The 22,675-nt window shown below is 37.2% G+C and overlaps 1 protein-coding gene across 3 annotated transcripts in view; it reads left to right on the forward strand.

Annotated features, from left to right (window-relative positions):
• Positions 1-22,675, forward strand: part of ZYG11B (zyg-11 family member B, cell cycle regulator) — a 74,570-nt gene that overhangs the window by 45,404 nt on the left and 6,491 nt on the right. For all 3 annotated transcript variants that reach the window (XM_086388767.1, XM_086388756.1, XM_086388762.1), the window contains 7 exons: positions 1,340-1,439; positions 1,653-1,703; positions 3,722-3,883; positions 3,994-4,041; positions 12,345-12,542; positions 12,668-12,720; positions 13,807-13,904. In XM_086388767.1, the coding sequence (XP_086244893.1) occupies positions 1,340-1,439; positions 1,653-1,703; positions 3,722-3,883; positions 3,994-4,041; positions 12,345-12,542; positions 12,668-12,720; positions 13,807-13,904 (710 nt within the window). The remainder of the gene's footprint in view (positions 1-1,339; positions 1,440-1,652; positions 1,704-3,721; positions 3,884-3,993; positions 4,042-12,344; positions 12,543-12,667; positions 12,721-13,806; positions 13,905-22,675) is intronic.

A 22,675-nucleotide genomic window follows, 5' to 3' on the forward strand; every position in this document is an offset into this window, starting at 1 on the left:
ATTGAAGATTTCATTTTAGTGATGGCATTAAGATAATAAAACTAATAACTAATGTATGAAGCACTTGCCGGACACTGTGCTAGGTGTTTTCGATATGCTTATTCAGTCCTTGCAACAGTCCTGTGAAATTGTTACTCTTGTAATCTTCATTTTACAGATGAGGAAACAGAGGCACAGAGAAGTTTAGTAGCTTGCTCAAGGTGATAAGATAGTAAGTAGCAGAATTTAGATTTAAATCCAGACTGACTTCCAGAGCTTCTACTTTTTATATCCATGTCATATTGCCTTGAAACCGAAAATTGACTGAGTTGAATGTTTTGTGGGAACTGCATAAGTAAAGGCACAGAGGAAATCAGTACTAGTAAAAATTAACTTTTATCAAAAGTTTGATATGTGCCAAGGTCTGTACTAAGTCTTAAGCGTTATGTGTGATATGATATAATCCTCACAACAGTTCTGTGGAATAGACTGTATTATTTTACAGACAAGAAAATTGAAGTTCAGAGAGATGAAGAAAGTTACCCAGGGTCCCAAAGTTAGTACATGGTGAAGGTGATATTTGAATCCAGGCTGATTCCAAAGTGTATGATGTTCTTAATGACGTCACTATATTGCCTCACAGGATAAAACAATGTGTTTTATTGTTATCAACAGTAGGTAGAGCTAGAATTCCAACCCCCAAATTCAAAGAACTTCAGAATCCGCTTTTAACTTTTAATACTAGGTTATATTATTTGATATATATGGACATGTTTTGAGACTAATAAAGTTTCTATGTATCATATCCTCTCTTTTCCTGTTTTATTTATTTTTTCTCTAGCATATGTCAGTACCCAAACATGCCATATACTTTACTTACTTATTTATTACCTGTCTTCCCCACTAGAGTGTAATCTCTGTGAGAGTAGAGATATTTCTCTGTTTTGTTTGCTAATCTGTCTCTAGCATCTGAAACAATATCTGGCACAAAGGAGAAGCTGAATAAATGTTTTTGAGTAAAAGAATGAGTGTTCCCATTGTGCTAAGTACTGAGGGGGAACCAGAAAATGCTTAAAATTATTATTATCACTACAGAATAGAAATATGTTATACCTCTAGAAGATGAATGTCAGATATTTTTGGCCATTTTTTCCAAACTCTCTGTTTCTTTTACAGTGTTGTCAGAATTAATAATACCATCTCCAAAACACTAAGTGTACTTGTTATTCTCTATCAGTTAGGAGGAACTTTCCTTTTCTTTCTCACCTACCTAAATTGTAGCATCAGTTCCCAGCTGGAGCTCTGAAACTACTCCTGGGGCCTCCAGGGTTAATTCATTAAACTCCTTGTGTGTTTTCAGGTTTGAAGCAGCCAAGCTTGTCATGCAGTGGCTCTGCAACCATGAGGATCAAAACATGCAGAGGATGGCAGTTGCTATCATTTCCATTCTGGCTGCCAAGGTACCTGAATTCATGTTTATAATTTTCTGTAGGAAACTGTTTCCCCTGACAGTTCAGTAAACCAGGTTAACTTATTCAAGCTGCATTCAGTATTGCAGAATTCCAGGGTGATCAGAGATTCTGGTCTGACCTTCGGAGTCTGCTACAATGAATGATATTAAACTCACACCAGTAGATCCTTGGACATTTACCTTGTCTTCTGCTTGCTTGCAGCTTTCTACAGAACAGACAGCCCAGCTTGGTGCTGAGCTCTTCATCGTCAGGGTGAGTCTATGCAGACCCCTAAACAGTTTTCATTTTCATTATTCTCAGGCAGTGTTTGCTTATCTTCAGTGTTTGCCAGTACTTCATCAAGTACTGGTGCCCCCCAGTACTTGCCTATCTTCTGAGATTTTATATTTCAAAAGTTTGTTTTTGTTACTTCTAAGTGAATGTGTTAATTTCTCTTCATTGGGGCAGCTTTACTCTTTAACAGGAGGTGGAAAGAGTCCTAAACTAGGAATCAGATGACCCAGGGTCTAACTTGTAAACTCACTGTGTGAATTTAGATAAATTACCTGGACCACTGGGGCCTAAATAAACCTTAAATCCTATCTAGTTCACATAGTTCTGTGATTTTGTTATTTATTAAAAAAATGTGGCATCTCTATTACAGTCATAAGACTTTGCTAGATGGTTTAGGGGAAAAGATAATGTTAATAGCTGATTTATGATTTTGGGTTGCTTCAGTTGAGGAATTAGTATGGTGAACAGTGAAAACTTAAAAGGTTTAAAGAGACTAAGTTAAAATCATGCCTTATTCCCAGTTCTATCACTCAGCAGCTGTGTGATTTCAGGCAAGTCACCTAAATTTTCTTTGAAGTCATAAAAAAATGCTTTATACAGTTGTTAAGAAGATTGAAAAGGAAAAAAAGATTGAAGGAATATACTAAGTTCGTAGCACAAAATACAACACATATGTTAGATGAGTAGAAAAGGCTGCTGATTTTATTTATTTTTACTCTTTTCAGGGATGACATTTTAGTTTTAAATATGACTTTTTATTGCTGTGAATGAGTTTCAGTAATTTTGGCTAGAGGTGTATTCCAAGACTATAAAGAAGTAGTCCATTTGCGTGCTTTGGGAGGAAATTAAGTTTGAGTAGCAATTAGCAGGAATTAATAGTAGTAGTAATGGTGATGCTAGCTAATTTTTTTTAAGCCCTTAATTAAGTTCAGATAGCCCAATTCTAGTGCCACACTCTTGGCCACTATGCTATTAAGTTACATAATTGCAACTGGATGATTGTGTTTCTTAAAAATTTTTTCCTTCATTGTGGAAGTGAAAGTGAAGTCGCTCAGTCATGTCTGACTCTTTACGATCCCGTGGACTGTAGTCTAGCAGGCTCCTCTGTCCATGGGATTTTCCAGGCAAGAGTACTGGAGTGGGTTGCCATTTTGTATATAACTTTAAATAATAGTGCTCATTAATGTTACTTGTATCTCTTTTAGCAGAGCTCCTTTTACCCCCAAAAGTGTAAACTAAAAATGGAATTATAAATGGCCCATGTAGGTCTTAAAATATTTATTTTTCAAGCTTAACATTTCTTAGGTTTAAAGCTATGATTGAAATAATTTACAAATGGAATTTCAAAGCTATTATCTTATTTAAACCCAATTTAGACTTTAATTCTCTTACTATTGTATATAGTTCATCCTTTCTTTTTTTCTTAAGGAAAACATGGGGTAGGAGAGAATTAGGTCTTCCAATTCTTACTTTCTCTTACTAAGTTGGCTGTGATAAAATTACTTAATATTACTCGGACTCAATTTCCTCTTCTGAAAAATGAAGACGACAGTATTACAATATAGGATATAATTTGCTGATATGTAGTAAGTAGTAGATTCATTCCCTCCACCTTTTTTATCCCAGGATCTGAAGTGAGTATATATTGTGACCTCTTGGGTAACATAGTAGATCCTAAGTTTTAATCATTTTGCTTTTCATTTTATTTACAGGTGATTAGATTATAGGTATGATCAGAATATTATAGAAGCATTTGTGAAAATCCTTTTTTTCTTGTAGAAGGGATCAGAATAGTATAGAAGTATTTATGAAAATCCTCTGTTTTTTTCTTGTGAAAGGAAAAGTCTAATCCAACAGGCTGTTTGTTGCACTTGTAAAAACCTTCATAGGAAATGTTTGAACCCATGGAACTAATCCTCAGGGACTTGTTAGTCCATGTTATTACCACTAATTATAATAACAGTTCAGTAATTAGAAATTCTATTTTCCTCTTTCAGCAACTTCTTCAAATAGTGAAGCAGAAAACCAATCAAAATTCAGTGGACACTACTTTGAAGTTTACTTTGAGTGCACTTTGGAACCTCACAGATGAATCTCCAACCACTTGCAGACACTTTATTGAAAATCAAGGGTTAGAACTCTTCATGAGGGTTCTAGAGGTTAGAATGGGAATTTAGCCTACAGCTTTGGACATTCATTTATTGATTGTTTTCAGCATTTGTTTATTATATTTGGTTCTTTAGTTATAGATGTCTCTTTCTTTTTATAGTCATTCCCAACTGAGTCATCCATTCAACAGAAAGTCCTAGGACTTTTGGTAAGATACAAGCATTTCCTGCTAAATTCAAGCTGTAATTATTTTCCATCTGAGGTATTACATAGAAAAATGCTACTCTGTTTGTAAACACATACTGATGTTAAAAATATATATCAATATAATTAAGTGGAAAAAGCAGGCTACAAAGTTACATATTTAGATTTTCACCATACTGAAAGGAAGAATATAAATTACATACTTTTTTTATATTTTGTGGTATAATACAAAGCTTCACTTGTATTATAATACAAGCATGTATTATAATACAAGCATGTTTTACTTGTATAATCAGGAAAAAAAAAGATCTCATGAAAAATGTCACTAACCTACAAATATTCTTAGATTCTATGTCTGGTAATTGATGATTACTACTTAAACAACTGTTTAACAAATCAGATATTCCACAAGTATACTGAATATATGTTAAAGTGAGCCCTCTAGGATTTTGAGACACAGAGGAGGATCAGATATTTTATCACTTTTAATCACTGAAAGAGAAGAAGTGCCTGTACAGTAAAGGCTGTTTTAGAGTAGACCTCTGCTCTTGAGGAATTAGATCACAGGAGGCATAGGTTAGTAAATTGTAAAAGAAAAGTAGATTAATGTTTATTTTCTAGATGCAGAAGTATGAGAGATGGATTTTTGCCAAAGCTGAGGGCTGGCATTTAAAGAGGACTATCTAGGGACTTCCCTGGTGGTCCAGTAGTCAGGACTTCGTGCTGCCAGTGCAGGGGCACAGGTGTGATCCCTGGTCTGGGAACTGAGATCCCACATGCAGTGGGTTGCGGCCAAAAGACAGAAACAAAACCTAAAAACACTATAGTATCTATTTACTATAGTTTTAGTTATATAAAGCAGAAAATGTAAAACTATCTAAATGCCCAGTAATAGGGAAATGTTAAGTAAATTACAGTATTTGATTGTTTTATTCATGGTTCATAGGATTATTAGATACAGAATTTGGCTCAAGTCATAAGAAAAAAAGGGGAACTTATTTTAAATATTCAGAAAGATCACATAGGGCTTTAAAATTGCTTTTTTAAAAAATTTCTTAAAGAATACATGCTTACTGTTCCTAGTGAAACAGTGCAAAAATGTATTTAAAAAGTATAAGGTTTTGTCCCCAACCTTCCTTTATTTTCATTTCTGTGAATTAATGTTAATACATCCTGATGTGCTTCCTTCCGTTACCTTTTTCCTTTACTTTGTGATTGAATTTTTTCAATAGTTTATTTTGAGGTATTAATTCTAGTTTAATTCTTCATGATCAGAGAAACTACTTTGAGTCCTTTTGAATTTATTGAGACATGTGTGGCCTGGGATATGGTCTTTCCTGGTCAATGTTCCATGTGCTCTTTAGAAGAATGAATATTCTTCTTTTGTTAGAGTGTTCTATATATGTCTCTTGGTTGATATTGAAGTCTACCATAGACTTACTGATTTTCTGCCTACTTGTTCTGCTAGATAGCATTTATCATGTTCTATCAGTTTTTGCTTCCTGTACTTTGAAGCTCTTTTATTAGGTTCAAAAACCAAATTGCTATGCCCTCTTAATTGATCCCTTTATCATTATGAAATGACATTCTTTATCCCTGGTAATATTCTTTACTTTGAAATCTCCTTTGTCTCCTTAATATAGCCAGCCCAGCTTTCTTTTAACTAAGGTTGACATGGTTTTATCTTTTTCCCTCCTGTTACTTTTAACCTGTATTTTTCTTTATATTTAAAGTTGTTTCTTATGGACAGCGTATACTTTGCACCCTGTTTTTTATCCAGTATGAGAATCTCTTCTTTTTGTTTGGACTGTTTGGATTGTTTACATTTAATGTTATTATTGGTATGGTTATATTTGAGTTCATCAGCTTGGTATTTGTTTTATGTTTGTCCCATCTGTTCTTTTTCTGCCTTGTTTTGGTTTGAGTTTAATAATATTGTTTGATCTCCTTTCTTGGTTTATTAGCTATTACTCTGATTTGCTAAGTTAATGATTATTGTGAGTTTATAGTATACATTTTTAATCACAGTCTACCTTTAAGTGATTTTATATGATTTCATATATATTATAAAAACCTTTAAAATAGTAGATTTCCATTTCTGCTCTTCTTTCCTTTATGTCATCATTGTCATGTATTTTACTTTTATATATGTAATAAACCAATAAACATTGTTTTTTATTATCAGTTATCTTTTAAGGGGATTTAAATACTTTTTAAAAATTTACATGTTTTCCCAAATACTTACTATTTGTGACGCTCATGTTTCCTTTGTGTAGATCCAGATGTCTATGATTTTCCTTCTGCCAAAAAAGCATTCTTTAACATATTTCATAGTGTGGGTCTGTCTGCTACTGATGAATTCTTCAGCTTTTGTATGTCTGCAAACATCTTTATTTAGTCATCATTTTTGAGTTTCTTTTTTTGTCAGCTGTAGAACTCTAGATTGATAGTACTCTAAAGATGTTGATTACCTTTTTTTCTGACTTGCCATCTTTCCAATGAGAGATCTGATGTCATCATTATCTTTATTCCTCTGTATGTATATGATTTTGTTCCTCTGGCTACTTTTAAGATTTAGGATTAGCAAAAACAAGTCTGTGTAATTTGATTACGATGTGTTTTAATGTAATTTACTTCATGATTCCTGTATTTGGGATTCATTGAACTTCTTGGTTTACAGTCTTCAAGTTTGAAAAGCGTTTGGCCATTATTTCTTGAAAGAAAAAATGTTTTACACCCCCTTACCCCCAACCCACTGGAGTCCTTTGGAGACTTCAATCTCATATTTTAAGCTGCTTGAAATTCACAACTCATTGGTGCTTTTTAAATTTTCTTCTGTTTTCTGTGTATGTTTCAGTTTGAATTGTTTCCATTGTTATGCCTTCTAATTTAGTAATTGTTTCTTCTTCAGTGTCTAATCTGTTATTAATCTCAGCTAGTATATAGTTTTTATTGTTAGACGTCATTTTCTTCTCTAAAACTTCAATTTGGCTCTCTTTTATATCTTGCATATTTTTACATAACTTTTTGAACATATGAAATGTATTCATAATAACTGTCCTTCTCTGCTAATTTTAGCATCTGTATTAGTTCTGGGTAAATTTCAAATGATTGATTATTCCCCTTAGTTTGAGTTTTGTTTTCCTGTCACCTTGCATGCCTGGTAGTTTTTGACTGGATGCAGACATTTTGGATTTTACCTTGTTGGGTGCGGGATAGTTTTATTTTCCTATAACATATTCTTGAATTTTGTTCCAGGATTAACTGCCTTACTTTTAAACAGTCTGATCCTATTTGATCTTGCTTTTGTGACGTACTAGGAGGATCCAGAGCGTGCCGAGGCTAGGGCTAATTATTCTGTACTACTGAAAAAAGACCTTCCTGAGTACTCGGTGCCCTGTGAAAGAGTTTTCTCAGACTGGATGGTGAGAACAGGCACTGCTCCTGGCCCTTTGTGAGTGCCAAGAACTTCAATCTTTTTGATAGCTCATTTTCTACCTTCAAATAGTTTCCTCACAGTCGTGCTCTGATCAGTTCTCTGCTGAATAGGGTGCTGTGCCCTGCAGCTCTCTGGATTCTCTTCACGTACAGTTCTCTTCTCTCTGGTTCTCTGTCCTATGACTTGCCTTGATCTCCCTGGATTCCCAACTCCATCTCTTCAACTCCATGAGTCCACTGGGCTCTACTTCAATTGTATATCACTGTGCCACAGCCTGGAAACTCTCAAAGCAGCGTCTCGTCTTGTTTGTCATCCACCTCTGAAGGCCACTGTTCTTTGTTACCTAACGTCTAGGATCTTGAAAACGATTGTTCCCTGTTGTGTTTTTCAGTTTGTTTAGAATGGAGAGTAAGTCTGGCCCCTTTTATTTCATCTTGGTCAGAAGGAGGAGTCCTCATCAGTTTTTCACTGTACAGATTTAGGAATGAGAAATTTGTCTTTTATACTTACCAAAGATCCTGACGCTAGGAAAGATTGAAGGCAAAAGGAAAAGAGGGTGGCAGAGAATGAGATAGATAGATAATATCACCAACTCAACAGACATGAGTTTGAGCAAATTCTGGGAGACAGTGGAGGACAGAAAAGCCTGATGTGTTACAGTCCGTGGAATTGCAAAGATTTGGACGTGACTTAGCGACTGAACAACAGCAATGTATTTCTTATACTATTTTTTTAAAAACTTGCTCTTAGTGTAGGTATGTTGGCAATGAATTTTCATTTAGGTTTTGTCTGTGTGAGAATGTCTTTATTTCATTTTCAAAAGATAAATTTTTTGGTCACTATTGAAGTCCAAGTGGACATTTTTTCTGTTGGGTTTTTTGGTTATAATTTTCATAAATTTGAAATAATTTTTGCCATTATTTCTTCAAATATGTTTTTCTGTACCCTTTCTTATATCCTTTCTTTTTGAGACCCTGATTACAAGTATGTTAGATGGCCTGAAATTATCACACGGGTCATGTGACAGAAGTGCTCTCCTGGCTTTTTGGCAGTTTTTTTTTTCTTTCCATGTTTTGGCTTGAACATTTTCTACTACTGTTTTTTCATTTTTCGTTGTATATATAGATATATAATTATAATTATATACATATAGTATAATAATATATATATTCTTTCTGGAAGTTACATTTAGGTCATTTTTATATCGTCTTTTTTTTTTCTCCTCAGGCTTATATTTTTCTTTCGTTCTGTAATATATTTATAACATTCATAATAGCTGTTTTAAATCCTTATCTATTGGTTCTATTATCCCTGTCATTTCTGGATCTATTTTTATTGATTGACTTTTCTTCTGGTTAAGGATTGTATTTTCCTGACTCTTTATATGTCTGGTAATAGCCATTGTGAAATTTAATTCACTTTGTTGATTACTAGATTTTATTGTTTTCCTTTAAAGAGTCTTGGACTTTGTCCTGGTATTCAGCTAAGCTACTCACAGATCAGGTTGTTGCATTCAAAGCTTACTTATAGGCATACCTCATTTTATTCACTTCACAAATACTGTGTTATTTTCCAAATCGAAGATTTGTGGCAAGTCTGTTGGCACCATTTTTCTAACATTATTAGCTCACTTTGTGTTTCTGTGTCACATTTTGATTATTCTTATAACATTTCAAATTTTTTCATTATTATATTTGATATGGTGATCTCTGATCAGTGATATTTGATGTTACTACTATAACTAGTTCAAGGGCTCAGATGATGGTTAGAGTCTTTTAGCAATAAAGTATTTAATAATCAAGGTATGTACAGTGTGTGTGTTTTTTTTTAATGTAATGCTGCTGCATACTTATTAGACTACAATATATATAATATAAACGTAACTTGTGTGTGTACTGAAAACTAAGAAGTTTTGTGTGGGTCCCTTGATTGCAGTATTCATTTTTTTGTGATTGTCAGAAACCAAACCCACAATCTCCAAGGTATGCCTATATTTGCTTTGTTAGAGTAGCTTCAGATCAGCCTTTCCCCTATTGCTTAACCCTAGTTACCCCACTATACTCAAATGCTTTGTTTAGATGAGATCCCTTCACTCTCGCTGGTAAGAATGTAAACTGTTCCTAAACCTGTTGACTTTGGGATTTGTTCATGTATTCCTTTCTGGTGGTTCTTTCCCTAGCTTCATGGGGTTTCATTTCATATCACTAATCAGCCAGAGATTTTAGGGGATCCCCCTGCAGATGTCTTTTTCTTTGGAAATTTTTCCTTTTTATTACTCTGTTCTATAGATTTCTGCTGCCTTAGCCACCCTACACACGGATTCTTCTCTCTTCAACTCAGCAAAACTGTCCGATTCTCTTTAGATTCCCCTTATATGCACAGCAATCTAGAAACTGCCCTATTTGAATATCTTCTCTTGTATCTATACAGGGATCAGATTCCCTGTATTCCATTGTCTCATAGCTATTGTCCATTCTCTCATATATTTGGCTGGTTTCCCAGTAACTTGTTTATTGCAACAAAGAATGGCCCATGATTCTTTTGATGCTTTGTTCCAGATCTTTCTTGTTGGTTTTTGTTTTAATGATGCTGTCTTTGCATTTTCGTGTGTGTGTGTGTGTGTGTGTGTGTGTTTTAAACTTCTTAAATCAGGTACTATCTTGCAGTTGTATTGCATGAGATTCTTGCGGGAGTCTAATTCGCTACTGTGTATGTGATGATTCTCACTCATTATGGATTATTGTCATTGTGAATCGTAATTTAGCATTTTCTGTGAGGCTTTGAGTTCAAGATGTGTCCTTCTCAGAGGGTCTTTGTATTTCTTTCTACCAAGCTTGGAGGAGATGGAGGACTACCTTTGTTTGTTTGTTTAATTTATTTATTTTGAGCACACCACACAGCTTGTGGGATTTTAGTTCCCCAGCCAGGGATTGAACCCAGGCCCTTTGGAATGAAAGCACAGAGTCCTAACCACTGGACTGCCAGGGAATTCCCTTATTTGTTTATTTTAAAAGGTATATATTTCTTTCCTTTTTTTGTCTCTCTAAAATGATACATGCTGTGTAAAAAATATGAATATGGAAGAATATAAAAAATAAATGTGAGATGCCTTTTCTTATTTGAATATGTGAGATTAGAGAGGGGCATAGGAGACTTTGATTAATCATTTATGGTGATGGAAAAATACAGGATTATGTACATTCAGGTAGCGGGTAAAGTTATACCTGTCTCTTCTGTCTTCCTTCTTTTTGGTGGTTGGAAAAGAGAACTTATCTTTTCAGAGGATGCATTTGGACATGATGCCTTTTATTTTCACTTGTCATAGAATGACTTAAGCTAGGGAGTGAATAGTTTCTTAACAATAAAAATGCCAGGGTTTTTGGTTCCTAAGAATTGGAATCAGTGTGTTAGGAAAAGAATTATGATTTCATAGTAGATCAGATGAAGTTTTGAGAAAGAGGATTAATCTTCAGAATAGTGAGGTAAGTTGGGTCTTATGTTGTTTTGGAGAAAGTCAAGCACAGCCTAGATTGTAAACCCCTCGATTGTTTCCCATGTGAATAGAGGTCTTCCTTATGTACTACCTAGGCAAGCCATCATATCCCAACTCCAGATAAAGCACCTACCTTCCACAGGCCAGCAGGCAAATTTTGACATTCAGTGGAGGTCCTAGGCCATGAAGTTTTTAAGACAGAGGATCACTATATTGCTCACATAAATGAATGCTTTCCTGTCTTCATCTTACTTAGGCTCTCTACATTACTTAGAACTACTAATCCTTTCACCCTTTAAAAAAAAATTTACTTATTTTTGGCTACACTGGGTCTCCATTGTTGCGTGGACTTTTCTGTAGTTGTGGTGAGCAGGGGCTACTCTCTAGCTGCAGTGCACCGGCTTCTCTTTGCAGTGGCTTCTCCTGTTGCAGAGCATGTACTCTAGAGAGGGGGGGCTTCAGTAGTTGCACCACACAGGTTCAGTAATTGTGGCTCACGTGCTCTAGAGTGCAGGGCTCAGTAGTTGTGGTGCATGGGCTTAGTTGCCCCGTGGCACGTGGAATCTTCCTGGACCAGGGATTGAACCCATGTTCCCTGCATTGGCAGGCGGATTCTTAACCCCTGGGCCACCAGGGAAGTACCCCTTTCATCCTTTTGATGTACTCACCTATCTCTGCTTTCTAGATACCAAACTTTCCCCTTACCTCTCCTACTGTTTTCCTCCTACCTGTCTTATGGTTGCTCTCAGGTTGGAGTTTCTCCAGACCACACAGATGGTGTAAATTTGAACTACAGTCTTGCTTGAGTATTGCCTGTTTATAAATTACAAGGGAAGACTTTTCCTTTTAGGCCAGAGCCCAGATCACAATAGGCTTCTTTCTTTTGTCGCTATGTCAGGCCACCCTTTTATTGAGGTGTAATGCTTTGAAAATTCTTGCATTGTATGCAAAGTCTTAGTATCTCTGGTCCTTACTTCTGACCTAGCATGGCTGTTAAACCCAGTTTTCTTGCACCCTGCCCGCCCCCCACTGCTGCGAGCCAGAGATAGCCTGTTAGGTTCTAGTTTGATTTCCTGTTTACATTTTATCCCAGACAAAAAAGTTACATATTTAAAGTTTGCTTGCTGTTTTTCACCCAGCACAACTAGATATTGTACAGCAGGAAATTTTTAGGTTATCTAGTTCACTAAATCACTTGAAAAGAAACTACTATTTCTTTATTTTATTGTTTGGGGTGGAGAGGAATAAAATCACCTACAATCCCACAGTGCTAACATAGCAACAGTCTTCACCTTTTGTCCATACATGTTTAAATCATTGCAGTGTCATTTAGCCATTTACTATACATAATTACTTTTTCTGTTTTTTCCCCCAGAACAATATAGCTGAAGTACAAGAACTGCATTCTGAATTAATGTGGAAGGATTTTATAGACCACATCAGTAGTCTTCTACATAGTGTTGAAGTGGAAGTTAGTTACTTTGCGGCTGGAATTATTGCCCACTTAATATCTAGAGGTGAACAAGCTTGGACATTGAGTCGCAGCCAGAGGAATTCTCTCCTGGATGATCTGGTAGGGTAACTTGCTGTTTTCTGGAAGAATACAAACAACATTCATAATGATTAAACTATCAAAGCCTCATCATGCAATACTAAATAAATATTATAATCCCTTCTTGTGTGTCTTATGTCTTTCAGCATTCAGCTATTTTGAAATGGCCAACTCCAGAGTGTGAGATGGTAGCATACAGGTAATTAGCAAGATAATTAATATTAAGCCAACCTAGTCATGTTGCTTGCCTAGAGCTCATTGCTATTAGATGTATGATCGTTTTCCCTTAGGCATCTATGTTTTTATTTTGCTACTTATCATTCATCAGTCCTCCTTTCATGTTCATTGAAGACAGGTGCCAAAGTCTTGTTCTATCCCCTTGAAATTCAAAGATGAATAAGATATGGTGCCTCCAAACAAGGACTTTACAGCCTAGTGAGGGAAACCAAATGTAAATCAGATATAATTCACTCTTATGCTAATTTCATAGAATGCTCTAAAATCAAAGATGAAAATGCTTTTTAAAAAAAGATGAAAGTACTTAAATCTGCACTGGAAAATAATGAAAAACTTCCAGAGAAAGTAGATTGTGAACTGAGTTTTAAGTAGGGACAGAAGATTTTAGGAAGAGTATTAATGCAAGGAGGTGTAAAACAAGAGAACACATTTAACGAACTAGAAGCAGCACCTGATTTGTTTAGGGAAGCAGTTTATAATTATTAAAGTACATACTGGATTCTGACTTTATTTATGACAAGTGATTTGATAGATAAGTTACTAATATACCTGAAGTATTCCTATTCCAGATTGCTACATAAATATTATCATTACAGTTTATTTTGTTGTCTATTTTATAAATGCTGATGCTGCCAGTACTTTTTATTCTAATATGTTTTACCCATTTTGGGGCAGTAGACTAGAAGAAATAGGCTAAATTCTGGACCTCCTTCATGATGTTCTATTGGTTGGTTATCAACTAACTTCGCATCTAGGTTTCCAAACCAAGGTCTACTGTTCTTCAGAATGTGTATCTTCAAGACTGAAAGGTGCTTTTGAGAAAAAGTACATTGTTCTGATCACGTTCTATCTTCTGCATCAAGACTTCTGTTTGAATACAATCCTTTATCAGATGGCTAAGACAAAGGAATGATGTTCTACAGAGGGTCATTTATATTAGTTTACAAATAGAAGGATGAAATTTCTGGAGTGAAAAGCTCAGGAATCATTGCTTTAGAAAATGATGCAAAGTATAGGATGTAACTTTTATTTTCTTTTCAACTTTTAGGTCCTTTAATCCATTTTTCCCATTACTTGGCTGTTTCACAACACCTGGAGTCCAGCTATGGGCAGTTTGGGCCATGCAACATGTCTGCAGCAAGAATCGTATGTACCGAAAGAGAACTGTGTTTGAATGTAATTCTTGTCCTTCAGCTAGAAAATTAAAATGATATGTATATTCAGTGTTTAGGACCTTGCTGCCGGCATCCATAGTGTGTGGAAAAGTAAACTATTTAAATCAGGTTTCATATCATTTTTTTCCCATTATTCTTTTTTGAAGGCTGTGATGTGATATAACTCTCTGTCAGTATTTATTAATATAAACTCATTCCATAGGTGATTTGAAATATTAAAAAGAAGCACATAAATATACCTTAATAGTAAAGTATAAATTAAATTTTCTTAAATTAAAAATCAGATCCAAGGAAAAATAATTTGAAAAAAATTAAAAGATAGAAGGAAGGTAGTAGAATTTAGATATGTAGGCCATTCATAGTAATTGATATACTCTCTGTGACTGGACTGGAAGTAAGCAGCTACATGGTTCTCTTTCTGTATATAAGAGGGAAGAACATTATATATCCTCAAAGGGGTATAAAGCTTTTCTGCACAATTAAGTACAAGTTAAGTTTCTTTTATAGAGTCTTAATAGGGGCTGTGTTATAAATGGCCTTATATAAGAATGTGAGAGTCATTTTTTTAACAACAGTTTTTTAGCAAGTAGCAGTACTGTTTTGTTATATTCTTTCTTGTTGCATTCTTTGATGAACACGTATCACAAAAAGAGAACTCAATAAAAGTTCTTCTTTGTCAGGTGGATAGAGGGAGATGGTTTAGGGAATGGGAAGCGACAGAGAAAACCACCTTGTACCCACCTAAACCTCCACCTGGAAGCTTTTCTGCCTCCTCCTACTAAATTCCTGGAGCAGAGTTGTTCATTCATAAACATAAGATTGCCTCATTAGCCACACTAAACTGCCTCTGCTATAAATTTTTTTTCCTTTCTCTGTACCTTTAGGTTCTGAGAACTCTCAGTATATATATTTTTTAAACAGTCTGTCCGATTTTATACCCAGCCTCTAATCTCCAGGCTTCTTTCCTCATTACTTTTCACAGACTCATAGGAGACAATAAAACATAATAAGTAAGTAATAGTGCATTTTCATTTAACTGGTACCATTTTTGTGACTACTCTTAGGTGTTGGTGTTTTTTTCACGTTTACTCTGTGAAATGAGTACCCTGAAGAATTTATTCTATAATGCACTGTAATTTGGAGATTGTTAGATTATTTTATCTCCAGCTCAGGTAGTTCAGGTTCCTACTTTCTTGCTTCCCTGTTTATACTTAAATGGAATTTACTTCTCAGTTTGCACTAAGAAGTTTTAATGCACTAAAAAGCGTATACCTTTTAAAAATTAAGAGTTAGTGTAGCATAGTGATTAAGACACAAGACTATTAATACCTGGATTCAAATCATGTTCCACTGCTTACCATGTATGCCATCTTGAGCAAATTATTAAATGTAGGACTTCAGTTTCCTCATTTGTTAAATGGAAATAATAATAGTACCTGTTTCACACATTATAATGAGCATGTTCCCATATTTTGGGAAATTTTTGGCAACATGATTTACAATAATCACTTAATCTTTATTTTATGGTATATTAGTTTCCTAAGGCAAGTGTAACAAAGTACCAAAAATGGGTGGCTTAAAGTAACAGGAACATTTTGTCACTCTGTTCTGGAGGCTTAGAAGTCTAAGGTGTGAGTAGGGCCATGCTTTCTCTGACAGCTCCAGGGGAGGACCCTTCCTTGCCTCTTCCAGCTTCTGGTGTTTTCCATTCCGTGTGTCTTCATATCATCGTCTTCTGTGTGTGTGTGTCTGTTTCTGTGTCCAGATCTCCCCTTTTCATAAGAACATCAGTAATATTGGATTAGGGCCAACGTGCCCCGCCCTTGTTTCCACATGAGGTTTCATTCTGAAGTACTGGGCCTTAGCCGGTGTTAGGACTTTAACTTATCTTTTGAGGGAGATACAATTTAACCCATAACATATGGCTATAAATTTATTAAACTTACCTAGCTACATCCCTATTGATGAACATTTAGGTAGTCTACCTTTTAATTTAAAAATTATACTCAAATGCTTGTTTTTACAGAGATATTCATTGCATCATTATTTATAGTAGGAAGTAACTCTAAGTAGCCTAGAGGTCCAGCAATAGGGGAATGTAAAATAATGTTGAAACATCCAGACAGTGGAATTATAAGTGAAGAAGACATGATAGAAAAGTATATGAGCACAGACTTATATTCTGGGTCACAACAGAGTAACTGGTACCAGAGTATAAGCAATAGAAAAATGTGGGGAAAATTTGAAACAGTTTGTTCTAGTCTTAGACAAAAGATTGCAAGGATTCTGATCCTTGAAAGGAGAGAACAAATGAGAGGGCTTTGTCACCTGGTTCTTCTTGGCCATGCCTCCTCCAGGGGCTTGAGGAACATGGTGGAGACTGGAACAAAGGGATGGAGAACAGCCACAGCCTGGCGGGGGCAGGGGAAGCATTCCTAGTGGCCCAAGGAAGGAAGGAAGCTGGCTTGCTGTAAGAATCACAGATCCATGAGAGGAAGCCAGCCTTTTCTAGTCAACACAGCTTTGCCCAAAGCCCAAAGAAAGCCCGTTTCTTTGCCCAAAGAAACGTCTCCCCTGGCCACAGAGCAGAGCAGCCAGCCTTCTACCTCCTGGAGGAGATGGACACAGGGCAGGCAGGGAGGGCTGTTGCAGGAGAGGATGAAAGTAGTTGTTTCTTGAATGAATAAGAGTGTGTCCAGGGAGGTGGTGTTGAAGATGGCCACAGTGGCCAGTATGGGGAGTCTGGGAGGCCAGGACCCCTCATTACCTCTGCCATAGGGCCAGTCTCCACTTGGCCCTGTGAGCATGGGCAGGGCTGCCCTAAATGTCATGCCAGGCACAGACACCCTTAGGGAAGATTTCAGTGGGTCCAGGGATGAGGGTTGGTACATCGATTAGGAGAGGGCAGCCTGAGGGAGTGGTGGCAGAGACCTCTCAGAATTGTAATCAGGGTCCCCAAGGTGAAGAGATGCTGGACCATCCCAAACTGGGAGAGGCCTCTGTTTTGGCAACCCTGAGTCCACCCTTGGTGGGCAGCTCACCCCTCATATACACAGACATGTGAATGGGCCTGCATACATACACAGGGATGTATGCTCAAGTAGATAACCACACACTGATGTGGCCTGCCCCAGCCCACACGCAGCACCACCCTCAGACTCTGGAGTTCCCCTCTCAAAGACCTGCCTCCAGTGTGCCTACATCTGAGGGTCTCCCCAGCAGGGCACAGGCAGGGTGACTGGACTGCTATGGGCCCTTGAGGGGTGGAAGGGGGTCAGGGAGGCTTGGGGAGGTGGGTGGGGAGGCAGGCTCTGCTGCAGTTCCTGCTGTTTGCCATCAGATCACACTGTGTGCTGAGAGTCAGGCATAGAACAAACTCTACAGACTCCCTTTCTTCCTGGAGGCATTTACTGGAGTAGCATAGGGGAATCAAGTACAGCTCAGCAATTTCATTGGATGGAGGAGACAAAAATCAGAGTGCAGCTAGACTGAGGTGCCTGGAATTTGGGGGCAGAACAATGCAGTTACATCTAGAAAGAACTCCAGAAATCTTCATAGGAGTTTCTTGAGTCTTAGGCTGAATACTAAGCTGTGCATGCCTAGGATGAGACTCCCTGAGGCCAAATACCAAAGAGACTGCTAACTGAACAACATGAGCTTACACAGGGTTGGAAAATATTTAAATTCCAAACAGTGGAAAGAACATAATACCTAGGGCTTTCACTGCAGATGCCAGAAGAGCCAGAAGAGATTAGCCCTAAATTAAAGGCTTCTCTAAGGCAACCCTACAAAGCTTACAAAACAAGTCTTGAAATGATCAAGCTGCTCTGTAGAAACTGCCAGAGAAAAACTAAGCACTCTTATAAAAAAGACAACAAAGTCTACACTCAACAATATGTTTAGTTATATGATGGATTGCTAGATGAGAGAAGAAGCAGAAAAATATGATCTGTAACCAAGAGAAAAATCAGACAGTTGAAACAAACCCAGAAATGATAGTGATGATGGAATTAGCAGGGGAAAATTAAAAACATTTTTTATAGATATGATTCAAGATTTTTTAAGAAAATATGAATACCAAAAGGAGGAAAAGTGAAGTATAAAAAGTAAATTAAAATTTAACATGAAAAATATCTTAGCTTAAGTGTAGATAAGAAAAGAAGAAAAAAGTTCAGTGAAATTGAACACAAAGCAATAGAGAATATCCAAACTCAAAGAAAGCTGGTTAAAAAAAAAAAAAAAAAGGAACACCAGAGGTATCCTGATATAAATACCAGGCAAAGACATAAGAAAAGAAAATTACTGAACAGTGTATCTCATGAGCATAGATGAGGATATTCTTTTTAAAAAATGTTAACAAACAGAACCTAACAGTGTATAAAAGGGAGGTTACTCCAAGAATGCAAAGTTGCTTTAAGATTGAAAATCAATATGCTTCTTCCTATTACCAGACCAGGAAAGAAAAGCAATCTAATCATCTCTATTGATGCAGAAAGGCAGACCATTGGCCACTGCCCATGAAAGCAGGGATTTTTACTACTATTCAATTTTTCTACCCTTGCTGGGAAAACAGTTTGCAGTTCCTTCTACAGAGGTGTTTTGGATTTTACCTTTTTTAGTCAGAGGGATGACCTTCCAAACAGGATGTCGTCTATTTACCTTGAAGTTGCTTTCCCCAAACCGGGCAGCTCTTTGTTGGTTAGTGGAGAGCTGTTTATGTGCCACTGTCCAAGTGACAATAGAATCTGGCAGCTCCTTGTGCAGTTCCAAAGTCAGTACTAGTGAGAAAGATGCTCCCTTCTCATGAGTGTCCCCTCCTTACATTCTACAGGTAGGATGACCCTGTGTAAGCGGATTCCATTATATCATTTAACTCTTCTGGGCATTGTCATCCCCATTAGAGTGTTTCTCTGACGTCACTCAAAAACACTGTGGCTCTTTCAGGTTTGAAGATCGTTGTTTGTCCTTCAGTCATAAGGGTAGCTTCAATTAATGTCAAATAGCAAGGCAGAAAATGCCCTTAAATGGAAATTCTTAGTCCAGAGTCCCAGTAGTCATCTCTGGTAGGCTCACAGGCTTTTGCCGTAACCCCCAGTCTGCCCTTCACATAGGACTATCACACAGAGAATTTGTCCCTACTAGTCCTCCAGCTTCTGTTCCACACTGCATTGGCTAGGGCAGCCTTCCTCCCCATTTAGCATATCTAATTAACATTGCTTGAAAGAAGGATTTATAGGCTTTCTGTTTTATGATGTTAGGTAGGGAAAACATTCCCCAGTCAGTAAAATGTCCATCCTCATAATACAGTCAGATAAAAGAAATTCACATACTAATTCTCCTATAAACTTTTACCTTAATTCTGTTAATCCTTATATTCCTAACTGTAGCCTCCATTAGGACTTCATCCACAGATTTTAATCTTACAATACTGAGTAGGAGAGTGTTCCCCAGCCAGACATAATCCTTATTTCCATAAAATATTCAGGTAGAAGAGGCACAACTTCTTTCTAGAAAGTCTGTTTAAACATTCCAACTTTCATAATCCTATCAATCCTTACATTTTTATTTTCTCTCAGTCTAATTGTAGCCCACATCAGGGCTTCGCCAGTGGGTTTTGGTAACTTCTCTACTTCTTGACTAAATTACCCACTCTTGTGCAAAATTCAAGTCCTCAGAAAGGCGTCAAGCCAAGCAGTCCTGGCCTTTTGTCAGTGTTTGTCTTGAGTAGATGAAACAAATGCCAGTCAGGTTTGGATCCATCTCTAAATGCCATTGGTAACTTTAACCTTTAGTAACCATAGCTCTGACTATACAGACCTTTGTCGGCATGGTGATATCTCTGCTTTTTAATATGCTGTCTAGGTTTGTCATAGCTTCTCTTACAAGGAGCAAGTGTCTTTTAATTTCATGGCTGCAGACACGGCCTGCAGTGATTTTGGAACCCACAAAAAGAAAATCTGTCAGTTTCTACTTTTTCCCCATCTGTTTGCCATGAAGTGATAGGACCAGATGCCATGATCTTTGTTTTTTGAATGTTGAGTTTTAAGCCAGCTTTTTCACTCTCTTCTTTCACCTTCATCCAGAGGCTCTTTAGTTCCCCTTTGCTTTCTGCCATTAGAGTGATATCATCTGTATATCTGAAGTTGTTGATACTTCTCTTGACAGTCTTTATTCCAGCTTGTCATTCATCCAGCCCAGCATTTCACATGATGTACTCTGCATATAAGTTAAATAGCAGGGTAGTAATATTCAACCTTGATGTACTCCTTGCCCCATTTTGAACCAGTCTGTTGTTCCATGTCCAGTTCTTACTGTTGCTTCTTCACCAGCATACAGGTTTCTCAGGACGCAAGTATGATCCACATAGTCTGGCTTTAGCGTAGTCAGTGAAGTAGAAGTAGATGTTTTTCGGAAAATCCCTTGCTTTTTCTGTGATTCAAAGGATGTTGGCAATTTGATCTCTGGTTCTTCTGCCTTTTCTAAATAAATCCAGCTTGTACATCTGAAAGTTCTCTATTCACATACTAATGAAGCCTAGCTTGAAGGATTTTGAGCATTACCTTGCTATCATGTGAAATGAGTGCAGTTGTACAGTAGTTTGAGCATTCTTTGGCATTGCCTTTCTTTGGGACTGGAATGAAAACTGACCTTTTCCAATCCTATGGCTACTGCTGAGTTTTTCAAATTTGCTGATGTATTGAGTGCAGCACTTTTAACAGCATCATCTTTTAGTATTTGAAATAGCTCAGCTGGAATTCCATCACCTCCACTAGCTTTGTTCGTAGTAATACTTCCTAAGGCCCACTCGACTTCACGTTCCAGGATGTCTGGCTCTAGGTGAGTGACCATACCATCATGTTTATTTGGGTCATTAAGACCTTTTATGTATATTTCTTCTTGTATTCTTGCCACCTCTTCTTAATCTCTTGTGCTTCTCTTAGGTCCTTGCTGTTTTTGTCCTTTATTTTGCCCATCTTTGCATGAAATATTCCTTATTATTTCCAATATTCTTGAAGAGATCTCTAGTCTTTCCCATTCTGTTGTTTTCCTCTTACTTCTTTGCATTATTCATTTGCAGAAGACTCTCTTATTTCTCCTTGCTGTTCTGTGGAACTCTGCATTCAGTTGGGTTTATCTTTCCCTTACTCCTTTGCCTCTCACTTCTTTTCTTTTCTTAGCTATCTGTGAGGCCTCCTCAGACAACCACTTTGCCTTCTTGCATTTCTCTTTCTTTGGGATGGTTTTGGTCACCACCTCCTGTACAGTGTTATGAATCTCCGTCTACAGTTCTTCAGGCACTCTGTCTAGCAGATCTAATGCCTTGAATATATTCTTCTCCTCTGCTGTATAATCATAAGTGATTTGATTTAGGTCATACCTGAATGGCCTAGTAGTTTTCCCTACTTTCTTCAATTTAAGCCTGAAATCTACAATAAGAATCTGATGATCTGAGCCATGGTCAGCTCCAGGTCTTGTTTTTGCTGACTGCATAGAGCTTCTCCATCTTCAGCTACAAAGAATATAATAAATCTGATTTCAGTATTGACTGTCTGGTGATGTCCATGTGTAGAGTTGTCTCTTGTGTTGTTGGAAGAGGGTGTTTGATATGACAATACTCTGTTAGCCTAATCCCTTGAATTTATTTGTCACCTCCACTGTATTGGGTCAAAATGTTTTCAAGTCATATGTCTGATAAAGTGCTTGTGTTCAAAATATATCATGTACTCTGAAAACTTATGATAAGAAAACAAAATGAGTAAAAAAAAGAAAACAAAAGAATGGACAAAAGAGTTGAATAGTCTCTTCAAAGATTTACAGATGACAGGGGGACTTCCCTGGTGTCCTATGGTTAAGAATCTGCCTTGCAATGCAGAGGATGCAGGTTCGATCCCTGGTTGGGAAAGGAAGAGCCTCCATGCCACAGAGCAACTAGCCTGTGTGCTGGAACTGCTAAAGCCTGCATGGCGCAACTAGAGATCCGTGCATCGCAACAAAAGATCCCGCGGGACACAACGACCTGACACAGCCTAATAAATAATAAATAAATAAATAAATACAAGATTTACGGATGGCAAGTATACACACATGAAAAGATGCCCAACATCATTAGGATATATGTATAGATCAATGCAATGGAATTGAGAGTTCAAAACTAAACCCATTCATCTATGGCCAAATGATTCTTGACAAGGGTGCCAAGACAATTCAGTGGGAAAAGAACGTGTTTTTCAGCCAATCGTGCTGAGAAAACTGAGTAGGAGAAGGCAATGGCACCCTACTCCAGTACTCTTGCCTGGAGAATCCCATGGACGGAGGAGCCTGGTGGGCCTCAGTCCATGGGGTCGCAAAGAGTCGGACACGACTGAGCGACTTCACTTTCACTTTTCACTTTCACTTTTCACTTTCCTGCATTGGAGAAGGAAATGGCAACCCACTCCAGGGTTCTTGCCTGGAGAATCCCTGGGACGGGGGAGCCTGGTGGGCTGCCGTCTATGGGGTCACACAGAGTCAGACACGACTGAAGCAACTTAGCAGCAGCAGGCAAAAATCTACATCGCAGAAATTAGAACAGTGGTTGCTTGGGATGAGAGGTGCAGGGGAGATTGACTGCAAAGGTGCACAAGGAAACTTATTTTGTTGTTGAAAATATTCTATATCCTGATTGTGTTGGTGGTTACACCAGTGTATCTGTTGTTCTTGTTCAGTATCTCCTGGAGTTTGCTCAAATTCATGTCCAATGAG

This window comes from Bos grunniens, chromosome 3 (assembly GCF_055505025.1).
Source record: "Bos grunniens cultivar Pamir isolate PY7600 chromosome 3, Bosgru_T2T1.0, whole genome shotgun sequence".
Classification (NCBI taxonomy): domain Eukaryota; kingdom Metazoa; phylum Chordata; class Mammalia; order Artiodactyla; family Bovidae; genus Bos; species Bos grunniens.